The 19,110-nt window shown below is 42.9% G+C and overlaps 2 protein-coding genes across 2 annotated transcripts in view; both read left to right on the plus strand.

Annotated features, from left to right (window-relative positions):
- Nucleotides 1-156: 156 nt before the first annotated feature.
- On the plus strand, nt 157-14,039 carry riok2 (RIO kinase 2 (yeast)). Its single transcript, XM_079814996.1, has 10 exons — nt 157-365; nt 1,665-1,803; nt 1,895-2,011; nt 2,155-2,330; nt 3,030-3,118; nt 3,336-3,527; nt 3,613-3,705; nt 3,784-4,224; nt 12,766-12,856; nt 13,794-14,039. The coding sequence occupies exons 1-10, from the start codon at nt 300-302 to the stop codon at nt 13,953-13,955; spliced, it is 1,566 nt and encodes a 521-aa protein (XP_079671122.1). The 5' UTR covers nt 157-299; the 3' UTR covers nt 13,956-14,039.
- A 349-nt stretch (nt 14,040-14,388) lies between these two features.
- Nucleotides 14,389-19,110, plus strand: part of epg5 (ectopic P-granules autophagy protein 5 homolog (C. elegans)) — a 30,541-nt gene continuing 25,819 nt past the window's right edge. The window contains exons 1-4 of the mRNA XM_079815791.1: nt 14,389-14,527; nt 15,327-15,436; nt 15,544-16,413; nt 18,382-18,625. Of these exons, the coding sequence (XP_079671917.1) occupies nt 15,383-15,436; nt 15,544-16,413; nt 18,382-18,625 (1,168 nt within the window). The 5' untranslated portion in view covers nt 14,389-14,527; nt 15,327-15,382. The remainder of the gene's footprint in view (nt 14,528-15,326; nt 15,437-15,543; nt 16,414-18,381; nt 18,626-19,110) is intronic.

The raw sequence follows: 19,110 nt of genomic DNA on the forward strand, positions 1-19,110 counted from the left end.
TGACTGTTTTATTTTGTGTCGTTTATGTTATTTCACTTGACAAGATACAAGATCCTTCTGTATTGTTGTTTTGCTCGTTTTGTGGATATGGTGCAAGAACATTGCGACGCTTCACATGCAGTTCTACTCCAGGCCGCCAGGAGAAGCACTGAACCTGCCAACTTCAGGGATGTGGACGTCAAAATATTGTGTTCTTCCGGTTTACACATGTGGAATGGCTGGTTGAACTAAAAACGCATTGCAAAACATTTGCAAGAAGTAGAAACCTTATAAAATTGGGTGGAAACGGGGTTGCCATCATGGGAAAATTAAACGTCGTTATCCTGAGGTATCTGTCCAGAGATGATTTTAGAGTTCTCACAGCGGTATGTATCCAATTTAAATAAGCCATTAATCTGCTTGCAGCTTTTTTTCCTTCTGTCATTTTAACTAAATTCTGTGTCAAAACAAAGATTCTCCCTTTAGCTAAATGTATGTTGAATACTGTCAGTTGTATCATGGCATATAACTTAATATACAGGAGTTGGACAGTGAAACACTTGCGTGTGTTGGAGGTTTCACGCCATCATTACATTCCATCAGTAAGAGCAGAGTCAGAGTGTGACGGTTTACTAAACAGAGCAGAAGCACAGCTGAACATAAAACATTGCAGTCCACACAACATAATGGGAAGAGTTCAAAAGAGGACAAATTCATGGAGCGGGTGTCGCTGGCTCATATGTGACCAGGACAGCAAGTCTTTGTATCCGGAGTAATGTCAGCATACCAGAAACTGTCGGCGAGGAGGAAGCTCTATAAGGATTGTCCAGGTATTAACCCGGGTTGTATCCAAGAAACAAAACTACAGCTGCCCAACTCGCTGTAGAATTAAACGCACACCTCAACTCCTGTTCCCACCAACTGTTCGTCTGGAACTCCACAGGGGCAATATCCATTGTTTTATCTTAAGATGTACACCAGTAATGTTTTTCTAAGGCATGTTTATAAAAGCTACTTAAATGCTCTAATTGAACAAAGGCCTAATCCTGGCTTAATCTAAACTCTGTCTTTCCCACATCCGTGGGAGTTGCGGTGTGGAGAAGAGGCACAACACCCGGACTGTTGTGTGCCCAGAGTGAAGCACGGGTGAGATAAGTGCGGCAGCCCCTACTGTGCTTGATGAGCGCCTCACTGCCAAGGACTACCAAACAATCCAGCATTTGAGGCATTCTTCCACCAGCATCACATTGTAACCTGGCCACTTTTCTGGAAGAGGAATGGCTCAAAATCCCTCTGGCCACTGTGAAGGACTTGTATCTGTCATTACCAAGACAAATTGATGCTCTATTGGCTTCAAAAAGGAGGCCCTACATCATACTAATAAATGATTGGGTCTAAAACCAGGTGTTTCAGTTTCATTGTTCAACCCCTGTAGTTCACATACTGTTTATGAAAATTGGTGAACTTCGTTGAAGTACTGTTGTCAACTATTTCAGAGAATGTAATTATAAATTATAAACAATTATATGACATTTCAGTTTGCTTTGTGGGAAGAGAAAATATTTGGTGCTTGATATTTGATGCATTACAGGTTTGCTTAGATGTCAGCACAATCTAAAAGATCAGATTATGATTCAGTAATCAAGTTTCCGTTATGCCATTATTTTTATTTCTTTGGGACACAGGTGGAAATGGGCATGAAGAATCACGAAATCGTCCCGGTGAGTCTGATTGCATCCATTGCCAGTCTCAAACATGGAGGATGCAACAAGGTTTTGCGGGAGCTGGTCAAACACAAACTGCTGGCCTATGAACGCAGCAAAAGTAAATGCGTTAGGCTTGATATCATCCTTGAGTTTCATTCAGTTATGTTTTTGTGGATGAGTGCAGCTTTGACCGTCTTTCCTCACTGTAGCTGTGCAGGGGTATCGGCTGAATTACGGCGGCTATGATTACCTGGCATTGAAGACCCTTTCATCCAGGGATGTTGTTTTGTCTGTTGGAAACCAGATGGGAGTCGGCAAAGAGTCAGGTCAGGATCATTTTAATTAGAATTTATTTGTTGGCATTAAGAAGTCACACATGTTTAATGATTCATTGTTTTGTCCATTCTCCCTTAATCCTAGAGTAGTTTCACTTATTATAAAGGAGACTTATACTTGTTTTATGTTACAGACATTTACATTGTTGCAAATGCGGAGGGGGAGCAGTTTGCTATGAAACTTCACAGACTGGGTAGGACATCCTTCAGAAACTTGAAGAATAAGAGAGATTACCACAAGCACAGACACAGTATGTCATGGCTGTACCTGTCCCGGCTCTCTGCCATGAAAGAGTATGCATACATGAAGGTAATATCCAAATATTCCAAGAGGATATTTTCTGTACTTTCGCCATACTTTTTTCACTGCAGATTTTAGGTTTAGTTCATCTGTTTCCAATATTAAAATAATCATATTTATATTTGCATCCATCCAAAATCCATTACATTTATAGCAGCACAATGGTTCTCAGCCTTTTGGACACCAGAGCCCCACTTTGTCCAAGACAATATTCGAAGGCCCTCCTTTTACTTTATTACTTCTGCTGTAATACAAATAAATTCACTAATATTACGTCACTTCAGTGTTGTACATCTTTATTTTAGTGTGTGGGTTAAGCAATTTAAAATTAATATAATTTAACAAAATTGGTTGAGAACCACTGATGTTGTCCAAAACCAAAAATAAATTGTGTCGAGTCTGTGTACAACTCTGCAATACTTGATTCTAATGGGTCATTTGTGTAATGCCAACCAATTGTATAACTGCCTGTTGACCCTCTCAACCAATCTCATATAATGATTCAAATCTTCTCTTCGGAAATAATTTGAATGTAAATCGATATTTTACATTAATCTATTTATTTGGTATTGATTTACTTGCTACTAGCTGTTGCTTACTTTGATATATTAAAGCTAAATGTAACCAAATAAAGACCAGAAAACACCTAGTTCTTGTTCAGGCTAATGTTTGTCTGGATTTATTTTAAAATTGCTTGTTTTTCAACAGGCATTATATGATCGAGGGTTTCCTGTTCCAAAGCCAGTGGACTACAACAGACATGCAGTGATTATGGGGCTCATTAATGGTTACCCGCTGTGAGTTTACCTGAACTTTGCTTTAGATGAACACACTCCTTACACACTACTTTTTCTTAGATTAAATATTTATTTGTATGTCATGGTCATTGAAAACTGTACAGTGGTGTGCTGTATTAATTAATCTTGTACCATACTTTATATGAAAGGACATAGAAACACCATTTTTTTGTTTATTTATTTACTTGCATTGACTGTTGCTGTATTCTTTACATAGGTGTCAGATTCGAGAGATTCAAGACGCTGCTACACTGTACAGTGAAATCATGGAGCTAATAGTCAAACTTGCCAATCATGGCCTGATCCACGGAGACTTCAATGAATTTAACCTCATGCTCGACGACAACGACCGCGTAACAATGATTGACTTTCCTCAGATGGTCTCCACCTCACATACAAATGCAGAATGGTGACTTACCGGATAACAAACAGATCATTATTTAATAATAAGCACTCGCACTGTGATTTTTACGTTTTTAATTGTTTCCCAAAAGGTACTTCGATCGAGACGTCAAGTGTATTCGAGATTTCTTCATCCGGAGATTCAACTACGAAAGTGAACTCTATCCAACATTCAAAGATATCAGGTAATTTTTCTAATAGCTTTCTTTATTGCATAGTCTAGACTTTAGAGAGCGAACTAATTTACACATTCGTCTACGCAGAAAAGCATGTTCGCTCGATGTGGAGATCTCAGCTAGTGGCTACACCAAGGAGCTGCAGCAGGACGACAGTTTGCTCCACCCTGAAGGTCCAGAGGGTGAAGGACTCAGTGGAGATGAAGACGATGAAACTTCAGAGTCAGATGATGACACGCATCAGGCAGCCTCAGAGGACTTTATCAGCATGGAGGAGTATAAACATGCCCTGCTTGAGCTGGAAGGGCTAAAAATCAGTAAGGAGACTCCATCAGAAGAAAACGACTCAGAGGAAAACGAGGGAGCTCGATGTCAAGAGGAGATCCCCACAGAGGACATTCAGAAAGAAACTGTTTCTGACATTTCCAAAGACTTGGGAAGGGATGAGGAGGGTGAGGGTGAGGTGGAGGATGAGTGTCCTGATTTGGTTGACCTTTCTGCATGCAACAAAGAATTCAGACCTTTCAGGTAAGGAGAACTTTATAAGTCATTTATTTGATGTGATGTGACTTTTTATATCTAAAAATATATGATTTTTAATATCGTAACTTGATTGCATGCATGTAACCTTTTTCACACTGCTATTTAGCTACCGTTCATAATGTGGCTTATATCCTTAAAGGGTTATTTCACCCAAAAATGAACATTCTGTAATTTACTCGAATCAGGTACAAGTGCAGCTGATCTTCAGTTAATCGTATTTGATGTGCTCCATGGATGTGTGTCGATCAGTGTTTAAATGTAACTAAAAGCCTAAATTAATTCTGTTCTTCATATAAAGTGACTGTTTTTTAAGAAGACTTAAAAAAAAAAGACTTACTGTCCTATTCATATGTGTTGTGAATTCTCTTCCTTTAAGTTTAAAGTTGGCTGTGTGTGTGAGGTTTAAGTTATGACTTGCGTAAGTAACGTAGTGCAGCGTTTCCAGCACGTACAGTCTTAGCGTATCTGCCTATTCACTTACTCCAGCGGAGGAGTCAGATCGCGCGATCTCACTCAGCTGCAGCGTTTATGTGCAAGAGAAAGTTCATGATGAAGTAAGTTTATTGACATGTATATTGTTAATAACCCAGATGGTTACACTGTATAACAGCGGTGCTACGTTAGACCAGCTTAATGACGATGTTGATGTTTAGCGATCTTTCTGAGTGTAATTTGATCCTGATTAACGAGCGGATTCGTCCCGCTAGCATCACGGCTCGTATAGTTCATGTTTACAAAGTTATTATCTGCAACATTTCCAGTGTTATATTATCCTTCACTGGCTGTCATGATTACTGCCTGTATGAATGATCCAGTTCATTTTATATATAATCTATATTTGGTTGGTTCTGTCAATTTCATTGCACTATACAGTTGTTATTATTGCGGATTCATGCTAATATATATTTCTTGATTATAATTATGCATCCGTGCATTATGTGGGGTTATTTTTGAGGCTGCAATTTATCGTACTGTTATTGTATTGAACAGTATGCAGAAAGTCTGTATTTATTTGGTTTATTTTATTTATTTCAGAAACTACCTCAACTTCACTAATGTGTATATGGTCACATCTTGTACAATAAACAGCCAAATTCAATCTGATGACTCCGACTCCCTGACCAGAGTTCTGTAGCGGTCAATAACATATTCACCAGCATTCAGTGGGGCAATCCCCAACATTGGTCCTTCGAGCCGGAGCTATTGACTACTACAGTGATGTCATCAGAAGAGCGATCAACTTCATTCCCTCATGCTGAGACTTCAGACAGACCCTCACGGCAGCGTCGCACACCCAAGCATCTGGAGGAATATCTTCTTGACTATAGCCATCACCGACCTGCCCTTTCCTCCCCACCTACAGCAGAGGTGCCAGCGGAGCAGAGAGGAGCAGCAGCCGCAGTGGGCATAACTAGTCAGTCACGACCAGTCTCCAGTCAGGGTGAGCATCCGGACACAAGTTCATTAGATATGTTGAGCATGAGTTCATTGAGGAAAATCTTGAAGTCTATTTCTGAAAAGGAAAGGGATGAGGCTGCCGATATGACTGTGCTTCACAGTAAGCTTAAACAATATGAAAACCGACAGCGTCGGCGCAAAGAGCTGATGGAACATATCACATCGTTCCTGAGGGAGGAAGAAGATGAGGAGGATGATCAAGTTGAAAAGCCTGCTACATCACCACTAAGATCTCATTTAGTAACTCCTTCACATCCACCTCCCTCCAGTCATTCTACCTCTGCATCACAGTCACCTGATGTTGAGTTACTTACCCAGGGACATGGGAGTGCCACACAGATAAGTTCAAGTACACCTGCAGCAGCGGCAGAGCACTTCAACCCTGGTTTTGTGCCAATACAGCCAGTCGCTTCACTCCCTTTGTACTCGCCAATTTCATCTGGGATGTTACCTGGCGCCGTAGCCCATGCTACAAGAGCAGAGACTGTGCCATTACGGCTTAATAAACAGTTTTACCCTTATGACGATGCTGGAAATGCCGTTCTGCCTCAGGTGCAGCCTCAGTTAGTAGCTCCCACGCCAACCTACCAGCATCCCAGTGTGCCTTACCTCTACACCACAGTGGCACCTTCTCCACGACAACCTGTCGACACGCTGCCTACACGTTTTTCAATTCCTCATTATACTCCAGTGCCTCCAGTGGTGTCAGTGCCGCAAACCCTGCACAGCGCTTCAGTTCCTGTTGTAAACATGCCCGCCCGTGCAGACAATTCTCTAATGTCATTGAACCAGCCACTGAAGCAACCAGAATACTTTGTGCCTCACCGCTCTTTACATGCTGCTCCCCAACCAAAGATTCCTGATTTTGTGGATGACAACGAGAGGGAATTTGCTAACCTGAAGTTGGCACTGGACAACCTTCTGGAACCTCATGCAGAGCTAGATGAAAAATACAAGTACCACATCTTGCTGGAACATCTCAAATTGCCTGAGGCACAGATGATTGGACAGTCTTGTCGCCACCATCCATACCCATATTCAGCAGCTATGCAAGCTCTTCAGTTGCAATATGGTCAACCACACCAGCTGGCTCAGAGCGAAATAGCAGCAATCCTCACAGCACCAGAGGTAAAATCGAATGACGCTCGCAGTTTCCAGAGTTTCGCTCTCCGCGTTCATCTCCTAGTAAGCATGCTGTTGTCTTTGGAGGGGCCCAGAGGGATGGAGTTGAACTGCTGCTCGCATGTAGATCGCTTGCTCAGTAAGCTGCCCAAGTACTTAAGAGATGGCTTCATAGAGTTTCTCCAGTTGCAAGGGAAGCTCAACTCACCAAATATTAACCCATACAACCTACAAGACTTTGCGGGATGGCTCCAAGTCAAAGCTCAGCAACAGAGACTGTCCAGTAGGTTAGTGCAGCGCTACCAATACGAGAAATCTCTAATCAGTCCAAAGGAGAAGACTGTGGTTAAACCTAGAAGCCAAAGTACAGCCTTGTATCATGGTGCAGCATCTACAGAGGCTAAAGCCTACCTCAGTCCTAAGGTGTCTCAGAAGAGAACGCCACCCAAAGTCAACTGTCTCTTCTGTAGCAGCAAAGACCACTACATCACTCGATGCAACAGTATCAAAGAACGGTCAGTTGATGAACTTTGCAAATGGATCTCAGAGGGACAGCGCTGCTGGAAATGTGCTCGTTCCCATGCACCTGAAGTATGCAGTTTAAAGAAACCCTGCGGTGACTGTGGTGGTATCCACCTTCAGGTGCTTCATGGTGTGGCCCGAAGACATGCAACTGAAACATTATCAGATACCTCTGAGAGTCGTATCTACCTCCTACCCTCCATTACATCTGGCAGAGTCCTCCTGAAAGTGGTACCAGTTCTGCTACACCACAAATCAAGGACATTGGAGACATATGCTATATTAGATGACGGAGCACAGCGCACCATGATCCTACCCAATGCCATCCAACAGCTCCAGCTGAAAGGTGAACCTGAGACTCTAGCCCTTCGTACCGTCCGACCTGACACTACGCATCTCAGTGGCTCCAGGGTCACCTTTGAAATCTCCCCAAGAGGTAACCCAGAGAAACGCTATCAAGTGTTTGGAGCATTCACAGCTTCTGGTCTAGATCTGGTGGAACAGTCATACCCTGTTCAGACTCTTCAGAGACGGTATGCACATCTAAGGGGAATTCCGCTACAGCCATTTCACAAGGTACGTCCACTGGTGCTCATAGGTTCAGACCAAGTTCACCTCATTACCGCAGAAGAGCCTATTCGCCAAGGCACCAAAGGGGGTCCAGTAGCAGTCCATACAGCTCTCGGGTGGGCTCTGCAAGGAGCAGTAATGTGCACCACAGACCATTCACCATTGCAGCAATGTTTCTTTCTCTCCACTGCTCACCCAGACGATCTTCTGTACAGAAATGTGGAAAGGCTATGGCAACTGGACGTGCTACCCTTTCACAACGAAAAACTGGTTGTCCGATCTAGACAAGACAAAGAGGCTATACAGCTGCTTGAGTCCCAAACAAAACAAGTCAGTGTAAAGGGTGTACAACGTTATGCCACCCCTCTTTTGTGGAAACCAGGGGCTCTTAAACTCAAAGGCTCCATGCAATCTGTTCTTGCAAATCTGAGGAGCACTGAAAGGAGACTCCAGAAAGATTCTGAAAGGGCCTCAATCTACTCAGGAGAGATTGCCAAGCTTATCGAAGCAGGATACGTAGCCAAGCTCAACCAAAGAGAAGCAGCCCAGACAGAGGAGTCATGGTACCTACCCCACCATCTGGTAAGCCATAACAACAAATCAAGACTGGTTTTCAACTGTTCGTTCACACACCATGGTCTATCTCTTAATGATCAACTCCTGCCAGGTCCTGCACTTGGACCATCACTTTTGGGCGTCCTGCTAAGATTCAGGCAGTATCAGGTGGCTGTAAGTGCAGATATCAAGGGCATGTTCCATCAGGTCCGTCTCCTGCCGAAAGACAAACCCTTTCTCCGTTTCATCTGGAGAGACCTACACAGTGAGAACCCTCCAGATGTATACGAATGGCAGGTTCTACCCTTCGGTACAACAAGCAGTCCATGCTGTGCCATCTTTGCTCTGCAGCATCATGCTCACAATTTGGAAGCCAAATATCCAGGGTTGCAAGACATGGTACATCAGAGCTTCTATGTGGACAACTGCCTAACAAGTTTTCCTACTGTGTTGGCAGCCAAACAAACAGTGGACCAACTACGCAGTATGCTAGCAGAAGGAGGGTTTGATCTCAGACAGTGGGCTAGTAGTCACCCAGCCGTGGTCGCTCATCTTCCTGCTGAAGCCCGCTCCTCTGCCACAGAACAGTGGTTAGTTCAAACCCATGTCGACCCAGTGGAGCCCACATTGGGCCTCAGGTGGAACTGTGCAACTGATACTCTTGGCTATCATTACCGGCCCATTGAGCATGCAGCACTGACTATGAGAACAGCCTACCAGGTGCTGGCATCTCAATATGATCCATTGGGGTTCATATTACCGTTCACCACCAGGGCTAAGGTGATCATCCAACAGTTGTGGACTAAAAAGAGAGACTGGGATGACTCGGATCTACCCACAAACCTTCAGGCCTCCTGGATCAACTGGGAAAGCGAGCTTAAACATCTCCGTGCAGTATCCATTCCTCGCTGTTACACACCAGCTTCCACAACTGCAACAGAACAGCACAGTTCCCTCCATGTGTTCTGCGATGCCTCTGAAAGAGCATATGGGGCAGTGGCATATTTGGCAGTTCAAATTGGAAGTGATGTGCATGTTTCCTTCGTAATGGCTAGATCGAGGGTTTCTCCTAAGAGGCAGCAGTCTATACCTCGCCTGGAGCTTTGCGCTGCCTTAGCTGGAGCTCAGCTGGCCAAACTGGTGAAGGAGGAGATGACTCTCTCCATCGGTCAGACAATTCTGTGGACAGACTCCATGACTGTGCTGGAGTGGATTCAGTCAGACTCCTGTCGATATAAAGTGTTCGTGGGAACACGAATCTCCGAGATACAGGAATTAACAGACCACAGATCATGGAGGTATGTAAATACGCAGGAGAACCCAGCTGATGACATAACTAGAGGTACATCCCTCCGAAGTTTGGCTGAGCCTTGTCGATGGAGTCAAGGGCCTCCATTCTTGAAACAGAGCCCAGAGCACTGGCCTAAGAAACCTGAAGTTGCACAGTCAGAGGGAGTCTCTGAACAGAAAGGCTTCTCCTGCTACTGCTTAATGGCACAGGAAACTGCTTCCAACCTCCCTGACGCCACACAATTCAGCACATGGCGTGAACTAGTGGAGACAACTCAACAAAACAGTCAAGGCGCGTCCACATCAAACTCCACAAACAGTGAGCCTGTGACCAGTAGAGAAGCTGAAGCTGTTCTGCTTAGAGCATGCCAACTTCAGAGTTTTCCCGAAGAAGTTGCTGCCCTCCAGGCGCAGAAACCAGTTCCTGCACATAGTCGGTTAGTCAGTCTTGCTCCGGAATGGGATCCACTGACTAACATGATTAGAGTTGGGGGCCGCTTAAGGAGGCTGGAAAACTTAGACCCAGAACAAATCCACCCCATTGTGCTAGACCCAAGACACGCAGTAACAAAGCTACTTATCAAAGAGTTTGATGAGCGACTGCTACACCCAGGAGCAGAGAGAGTCTATGCTGAGATACGAAGACAGTACTGGATTCTCAGAGGACGCCAGGCTATAAAGCACCATCAACTTCTTTGTCTGGCCTGTCAGCGCTGGAGAGCACAGCCAAAGGTCCCCCAAATGGCAGACTTGCCACCAGAACGCCTCCGACTGCTCTGTCCACCTTTCTACTCCACCGGCGTTGATTGCTTTGGCCCATACTTGGTCAAAATAGGAAGGCGGAATGAGAAACGCTGGGGACTGATCTTCAAATGTCTCACAACTAGGGCAGTTCACACTGAGCTCCTCAATTCGATGGATACAGACGCTTTCCTTCTTGCACTCCGCCGGTTCATAGCCAGAAGGGGTAAACCACACGAAATTCGTTCGGATTGCGGCACCAACTTCCGCGGAGCTGACAGAGAATTACGGGAAGCTTTCTCAATGATGGAGCCAGAGCTCAAGACTCAGCTTTCAAAATATCAGATTAACTTCAAGTTTAATCCCCCCGGTGCTCCACACTTTGGCGGAATATGGGAACGTGAAGTCCGTTCCATAAAGAATGCTCTCCAGGTAGCTGTCGGAACCCAAGCTGTCACAGAGGATGTCCTGTCCACCGTCCTAGTGGAGGTGGAGGGAATTCTTAATTCAAAACCACTTGGATATGTGTCAACAGACGTCGCTGACATTGATCCTATCACTCCAAATATTCTCCTTATGGGGCGGCGGGATGCATCACTTCCTCAGGTGGCATACACTTTAGGAGATATGGGGCGGCGAAGATGGCGTCACTGCCAGAATATGGTGGACCAATTCTGGATACAGTTCACGAGAAACTACCTGCCTACTCTCCAGACTCGACAGAAGTGGCAAAAATCAGCAGAAAATCTGGAAGCAGACTCTGTTGTATTGATCGTAGATCCCCAACTCGCAAGAGCTCAGTGGCCCATCGGCAGAGTTCGAAAGACATTGCCTAGTAGTGACGGATGTGTGCGGACTGCTGAAATTGTCATTGATGGTAAAACTTACCTCAGACCAGTTGCCCGGCTGATAAAGTTGCCAACATTAGAAGGGAACACTAAGGACCTTTAGAGAATTCCCTTGATTACCCATTTGCTGTTCAAATGTGGGGGCGGCTGTTGTGAATTCTCTTCCTTTAAGTTTAAAGTTGGCTGTGTGTGTGAGGTTTAAGTTATGACTTGCGTAAGTAACGTAGTGCAGCGTTTCCAGCACGTACAGTCTTAGCGTATCTGCCTATTCACTTACTCCAGCGGAGGAGTCAGATCGCGCGATCTCACTCAGCTGCAGCGTTTATGTGCAAGAGAAAGTTCATGATGAAGTAAGTTTATTGACATGTATATTGTTAATAACCCAGATGGTTACACTGTATAACAGCGGTGCTACGTTAGACCAGCTTAATGACGATGTTGATGTTTAGCGATCTTTCTGAGTGTAATTTGATCCTGATTAACGAGCGGATTCGTCCCGCTAGCATCACGGCTCGTATAGTTCATGTTTACAAAGTTATTATCTGCAACATTTCCAGTGTTATATTATCCTTCACTGGCTGTCATGATTACTGCCTGTATGAATGATCCAGTTCATTTTATATATAATCTATATTTGGTTGGTTCTGTCAATTTCATTGCACTATACAGTTGTTATTATTGCGGATTCATGCTAATATATATTTCTTGATTATAATTATGCATCCGTGCATTATGTGGGGTTATTTTTGAGGCTGCAATTTATCGTACTGTTATTGTATTGAACAGTATGCAGAAAGTCTGTATTTATTTGGTTTATTTTATTTATTTCAGAAACTACCTCAACTTCACTAATGTGTATATGGTCACATCTTGTACAATAAACAGCCAAATTCAATCTGATGACTCCGACTCCCTGACCAGAGTTCTGTAGCGGTCAATAACATATTCACCAGCATTCAGTGGGGCAATCCCCAACAATATGGGTTATATTTACAATGTCTTTATGGACTTTTTGAAGCTTGAAAAAATGAGTGCATGGACTTTCAATGGATGGACAAATATAGAAATTTAAAATGTGTAAAAATATGAAAAGTGTAATAGGTTTGGAACGACATGAGGGTAAATGACACAATTTTTATTTAATTTAAACTATCCCTTTAAGAAATATTTGCTACCTGTGAAAAATGTAGGTTTCCTAATGCAAGCATTCTTCAAGCTGACACAATCGGTCCCAACGTGGCATATTTGGTTGGAGAGCTGCAGTGGAAACAGATTATCTGTGAATTATGACCTTAAATTACTTGTATTGTGCTTTTTTGCCCCTTTTGATGCTTGACAGCCTGTGATTGCTGTGTGAAGGATTCCTTTATATAAAACCATTATTCTTACATATAATGAAACGATGCATGTGATCCCACAGAGACCAATTGAGCCTTGAGAACGAGCACAGGAGGAGAACAACCAGTGAAATGAGCATTGGAAGTGTTGGCAGTTGTTCAACAATTCCACTAGTAAGTATAACTCTTTGAATTTTATTCTGTGGTTAAAAGTTTCCATCCTCATTCACAAAGCATGATGCAGTGAAACTTTTTAGGTTTGCATATATAAATGGAAAGTTCCTAGGGAAATTCTATTTAAGTGCAAATAGTGATAGCAGTATTTTTTTTGCGCTAATTGTAAATAGTTGTTGGATGCTATTTATACTTGATACTATTTGCATCTTTAGAGTATTATAAGTAAGTATGCTATAAAACAGTATGCAATGATAACAAATTCAGTGTATGTGTTTACATTTATTAAAATGGATGCTGCCTTTTTGGGACATTACTTGACCCTATCCCTAAATCCCTCCCCTATATCTACCCCTAACTATTTTGAACCTGCTAATAAGTAAAAGTGTCCTCAAAGGTCCAGAAAGGGAGCTATTGCTTTGACCGTGACATGTGCAGTTCATATTACCACGCTCAATGTGCCTGACCATCTGACTATCATGAGGACACCACATCCAATTTCAATTATAGGCCATTTAAATACCAGTTTAGCACTTTATATACTTTATTTCCACCTTTTGAATATTTTCTTAATTTTAAAAAGTCTCCAAGCTATTATACAATAGTAAAAGGGAGAAGAATGAGTTTGGAAAAAGGCGGATTTGAAAGGTTGGTTGCGTCAAAAGCTATCGGCAACCCTCTTTACTCTCCACGCCACTGCTTCTGTTATCAGATGGGTTTCTTTTGTAATTTTGTCTGACTCATCTTGACTTTTGTGGGTGAGGTTAGTGTAAATGGCCTCTGCCCACAAGGCGGGCTATTTGCACTTGCTGTAAAAATGTATTTGAAATGTAAATAAAAAAAGAACATTTATTTAACTTTTGCTTTCAGGATGCTAGTTAGATTTATATTGTTGTATGAGTTGGATAAAGATAATGAGTTGGATGTGCCCCTACAGGAGGTCATCAGGCAGAAAGTGAAGAGGCAGCTCACCAAACAGCAGAAGGCTGCTCAGAGAAGACGTCTGCAGAAGGGTGAGGCCAACCTGGTGACCAAGGAGAGGAGAGAGAATCAGAACAACATCAAGAGCAGTTTGGATGCGGCTAGCTTCTGGGGCTGAGGATGGAAGAAATGACCTCAGGACTTCCTACTGTTTTCAATGTCACTTGTGTATGAAATTAATTAATAAACATCTACATCTGGATGCTGAGTTGTTGTTAGCCTTGTTTATGTTTGAAATATAGCACATCGAGGTTTTGTTTGTTGTTTTTTCAAATAATGGAGAATGTATTGCTTGCAGGATTTTTTTTTTTAATGTGCATTAATCAACTTTATTAAACACTCATCTAATCAACTGAAATATAAACACCTCATTATCTGTCCTTTGCAAACATGGTATTGTAAACAAAATATGGACTTTTTTTATTTGTTTGTTTTGCAGCAAGTACTGATACTGCAACACAATTATAGAAACGGCAAAACTACGGCTGCACTAAAAATTATACAAATTTCGTAGCGTGGCTCATAATTGTTTCGCGTTTGTCCCTTCCCGCGCACCATTGGAGGGTGGAAGGGGCACGTGATCCCTGTATTGCGATAGCGTCCAGGAACAAAACAAACCGAGATCTGACAGCTCCGCTAAATCTTTGTGACTGACTGACAGCTGCTGTTTATAAAAGTAATATCACTTAGGTGAGTTATAATAAACCTATAATAATCTCCCTTTCACACGAGATGATTTTGTTGTGTTTTGGAGAGGGTAACGTTATCAGCCATGTTAGCAGGGGTTATGTTGGTTGATCCGCATCTCCCTGCAATCCTGTGATGTGTCTGTTTCGGTTGACTTTTTTTTTTTTACTAGGAATAGTAGCCTCGTTCGTGAAAGAAACAACTAATTTATTCACTGCTAAAAAACAGAAATAGCGTCGAATCAGCTAAATGTGAACTGTACGGGTTCAACAATATTTTGTCGCTGTCAGATGAAGTAAGTTTCAAATGTTAATATAGAAGAAGGTGGAAACTCTTAACGCTAGAATTTCCCCTCTTACATTTTTTATTCGTTTTTTGTTGTAGTTTAATTGTTTTCTGTGATCATATAACCATCCTTATGTTGTTAAAACCCATGTGACTTTCTTCAGTGAAACGAGATGCATCTGTCGATCCTTCTATCATAGGAGAATGTTGTGAATTTTAGATAATGTCGAACAAATGTGACATTTTTTCCCTCAGTGAAGCACAAAAAGGATGTTACTGAATGATGAGGACTCACAGTCTCAGTCACCTTTCACTTTCAGTGCATCTCTTCATACAACAAAAGTGAAAGGTAACGGACACTGTCATTCTGCAAAGCATCTCATTTTGTGTTCCACAGCCGGAAACTCAGTCATGCAGTTTTGTAACGACATGTGGGTGAGCAAATAATGTTGTAAAGTTTACATTTTTGTGCAAGCTGTCCCTTTAAATGGAATCTCTCCTTTAAATTTGCTGGCAGGGTCCTGCAGAGGAATGGAGTAATTGTATAACAATCATGTGGATACCTGTTTGGAGATGGAGGCTGTAAGACCCAAAAAATCCAAGTCTAAATCCAGTGGGAAACCCCAGGTGAAAACCCACCTATAATATTTCTCTTACTAATCATTGGGTTGACACTTTTAAATAATGTTGGAGTTTATCTCATAACCCTAAAAATAGTTATTATTTATTAACAGGTCAAAAAGGAGAGACAGTTGGAGAATGTTAGACAGCCCTCTGAACCTTCTAAAGAACTTAATGAGCCAGCACCAGCTCCTGAGTTCACTGATGTCCCTCTCAGCCTTCCTCATGTGCCTCCTGCCCCTGATCTGAATCCACCCGCCACACAGACCTCACTAGATCATAATGACAAAGCTGAAAAGAACCAAGTTCTCTTGTCTGATGCAACTGAAATAGTGAAGAAACCGTCCTGCCACGAAGACAAAGAGCATAAATCGCCATCACAAGACACGGCACCTCGGGTGGACCAAGATTTGGCACCCACTCAGTACAGCCGAAGTGATCCCAAACCTCTGAGTGTTAAACTTGAGCCATTTAGTGTCCCTTCTATATATCCATCTATCCCAGCTTCTTGCTCTGAGCCTCAGCTCTCGGAGGACTCATACTCTATCGCCTATGGACTGTTAGATACTTCCTTTATGCCAGTGGCTTCTGAGGGATGGGTAGCCCCAGCTGTTCTGCCTCTGGCCAACCAGGAATCCTCCCCGCCCAGCTTGGTCCCTGTGAAGGTCGCTGACGTAGAGAAGCCCAGGGAGAGGCTTTATCCAGAGCTGCCCAGGAGCTGCCAGTCCGTGAAGCCCTTCACTAGCGAGCAGCTACGGACATGGGAACCCGGTTCCTGGCTGGAAAACGTGGAGCTCCATGAAGCTGAGTTCCAGAATCTGGCCCAACAAGAGGGACATGAACTGTACGAGCTGCTGCTGAGCTACTGGAGGTGCCGTAAACAGCTGACGCAGGCCCAGACTGAACTGCAGGCTGCTAATTCAGACTGCAAAAATGTGCAGAATCGCATGTGGAGCTTCAAGGATGAAAGGCTTTCATTACAGGTGTGTCATTATCAATCAATCAATGGCCGACCGTCTATCATATCTAAATATACAGTGAGGAAAATAAGTATTTGAACACCCTGCTATTTTGCAAGTTCTTCCACTTAGAAATCATGGAGGGGTCTGAAATTGTCATCGTAGGTGCATGTCCACTTTGAGAGACATAATCTAAAAAAAAAAATCCAGAAATCACAATGTATGATTTTTTAACTATTTATTTGTATGATACAGCTGCAAATAAGTATTTGAACACCTGTCTATCAGCTAGAATTCTGACCCTCAAATACCTGTTAGTCTGCCTTTAAAATGTCCACCTCCACTCCATTTATTATCCTAAATTAGATGCACCTGTTTGAGGTCGTTAGCTGCATAAAGACACCTGTCCACCCCATACAATCAGTAAGAATCCAACTACTAACATGGCCAAGACCAAAGAGCTGTCCAAAGACACTAGAGACAAAATTGTACACCTCCACAAGGCTGGAAAGGGCTACGGAGAAATTGCCAAGCAGCTTGGTGAAAAAAGGTCCACTGTTGGAGCAATCATTAGAAAATGGAAGAAGCTAAACATGACTGTCAATCTCCCTCGGACTGGGGCTCCATGCAAGATCTCACCTCGTGGGGTCTCAATTATCCTAAGAAAGGTGAGAAATCAGCCCAGAACTACACGGGAGGAGCTGGCCAATGACCTGAAAAGAGCTGGGACCACCGTTTCCAAGGTTACTGTTGGTAATACACTAAGATGTCATGGTTTGAAATCATGCATGGCACGGAAGGTTCCCCTGCTTAAACCAGCACATGTCCAGGCCCGTCTTAAGTTTGGCAATGACCATTTGGATGATCCAGAGGAGTCATGGGAGAAAGTCATGTGGTCAGATGAGACCAAAATAGAACGTTTTGGTCATAATTCCACTAAACGTGTTTGGAGGAAGAAGAATGATGAGTACCATCCCAAGAACACCATCCCTACTGTGAAGCATGGGGGTGGTAGCATCATGCTTTGGGGGTGTTTTTCTGCACATGGGACAGGGCGACTACACTGTATTAAGGAGAGGATGACCGGGGCCATGTATTGCGAGTTTTTGGGGAACAACCTTCTTCCCTCAGATAGAGCATTGAAGATGGGTCGAGGCTGGATCTTCCAACATGACAATGACCCGAAGCACACAGCCAGGATAACCAAGGAGTGGCTCTGTAAGAAGCATATCAAGGTTCTGCCGTGGCCTAGCCAGTCTCCAGACCTAAACCCAATAGAGAATCTTTGGAGAGAGCTCAAACTCCGTGTTTCTCAGCGACAGGCCAGAAACCTGATTGATCTAGAGAAGATCTGTGTGGAGGAGTGGGCCAAAATCCCTCCTGCAGTGTGTGCAAACCTGGTGAAAAACTACAGGAAACGTTTGACCTCTGTAATTGCAAACAGGCTACTATACCAAATATTAACATTGATTTTCTCAGGTGTTCAAATACTTATTTGCAGCTGTATCATACAAATAAATAGTTAAAAAATCATACATTGTGATTTCTGGATTTTTCTTTTTAGATTATGTCTCTCACAGTGGACATGCACCTACGATGACAATTTCAGACCCCTCCATGATTTCTAAATGGGAGAACTTGCAAAATAGCAGGGTGTTCAAATACTTATTTTCCTCACTGTAGTTGTATATTAAACCTTGTATATTAACCATTTCAAGACAAACTTAAAATTTTGTGTTTGCTACCTCAATTCTCTTTTAATTTGAATTCAGGAATGGATTCAGCAATTCTGAATGAATGCGCACGACCCTGATCAGCTGTATATTTTTTTACTGACTGGTAGCATGAACTCTAGTCTATTTAAGTGTTGTAGTGTGTCCTTATCAAAACTGTAAACCCAGCATTTTGTTTAAGTCACAACCATGCCTTACCATAACAATACAATGCAGTGGTCTATTTTATTGATCACAAACACACCTGTTTGCTTTACAGGGTGTATGTGCGGACCAGACCAAGGTGTTTGGCTACCACTGCTACCAGCAGGTGACTCTGAACGAGGCAGCTTTAGCTGAGTTGAAGCATCTGTTTTCTGCAAAAGCAGAAATACTCCATCAGACAGTAGCCCTGCACTCATACACCTCCATCCTGTCCCGTCTGCAAGTGGAGTCTTATCTCTACCGCTTGCTCAGCAGTAACCCCACCACCAAGAGTGTGGCTGTGCAAGATACAAGCACAGGCAAGTTCACACTGATAAGCCTACTGTACTTTAGACAGACACAAATAATTGGTTAGTTTACACTGTTTGATAAGTACCATATTTTCAGTTACACTGGTGTTGACAAAACGTCAGTCTCTGGCAAAAAAAAAAAAAAGGCATTTTAAAGGGTTAGTTCAACCAAAAATGAAAATTCTGTCATTAATTACTCACCCTCATGTCGTTCGACACCCGTAAGACCTCCGTTCATCTTCGGAACACAAATGAAGATATTTCAAAACACGGCATCATGAAGCTTCGAAGCATTATGAATCAGTGAGTCGAATCATGATTCGGATCGCGTGTCAAACCGCCAAACTGCTGAATCGACTCACTGCTGAATCGACTCACTGATTCATAACGCTTCGAAGCTTCATGATGCCGTGTTTTGAAATCGTCATCACTATATAAGTCGTTATTTAGGGGTTTTTTGCGCACAAAAACTATTCTCGTCACTCCATAAAGTT

The sequence above is a fragment of the Gobio gobio genome (genome assembly GCF_949357685.1).
Source record: "Gobio gobio genome assembly, chromosome: 4".
NCBI lineage: Eukaryota > Metazoa > Chordata > Actinopteri > Cypriniformes > Gobionidae > Gobio > Gobio gobio.

Coding starts and splice junctions, on each gene's coding strand:
- riok2 (XM_079814996.1), top strand. CDS start 300: ATGGGAAAATTAAACGTCGTTATCCTGAGGTATCTGTCCAGAGATGAT. Junction 366..1,664: donor ATTTTAGAGTTCTCACAGCG/GTATGTATCCAA, acceptor TTTGGGACACAG/GTGGAAATGGGCATGAAGAA. Junction 4,225..12,765: donor AAAGAATTCAGACCTTTCAG/GTAAGGAGAACT, acceptor GTGATCCCACAG/AGACCAATTGAGCCTTGAGA.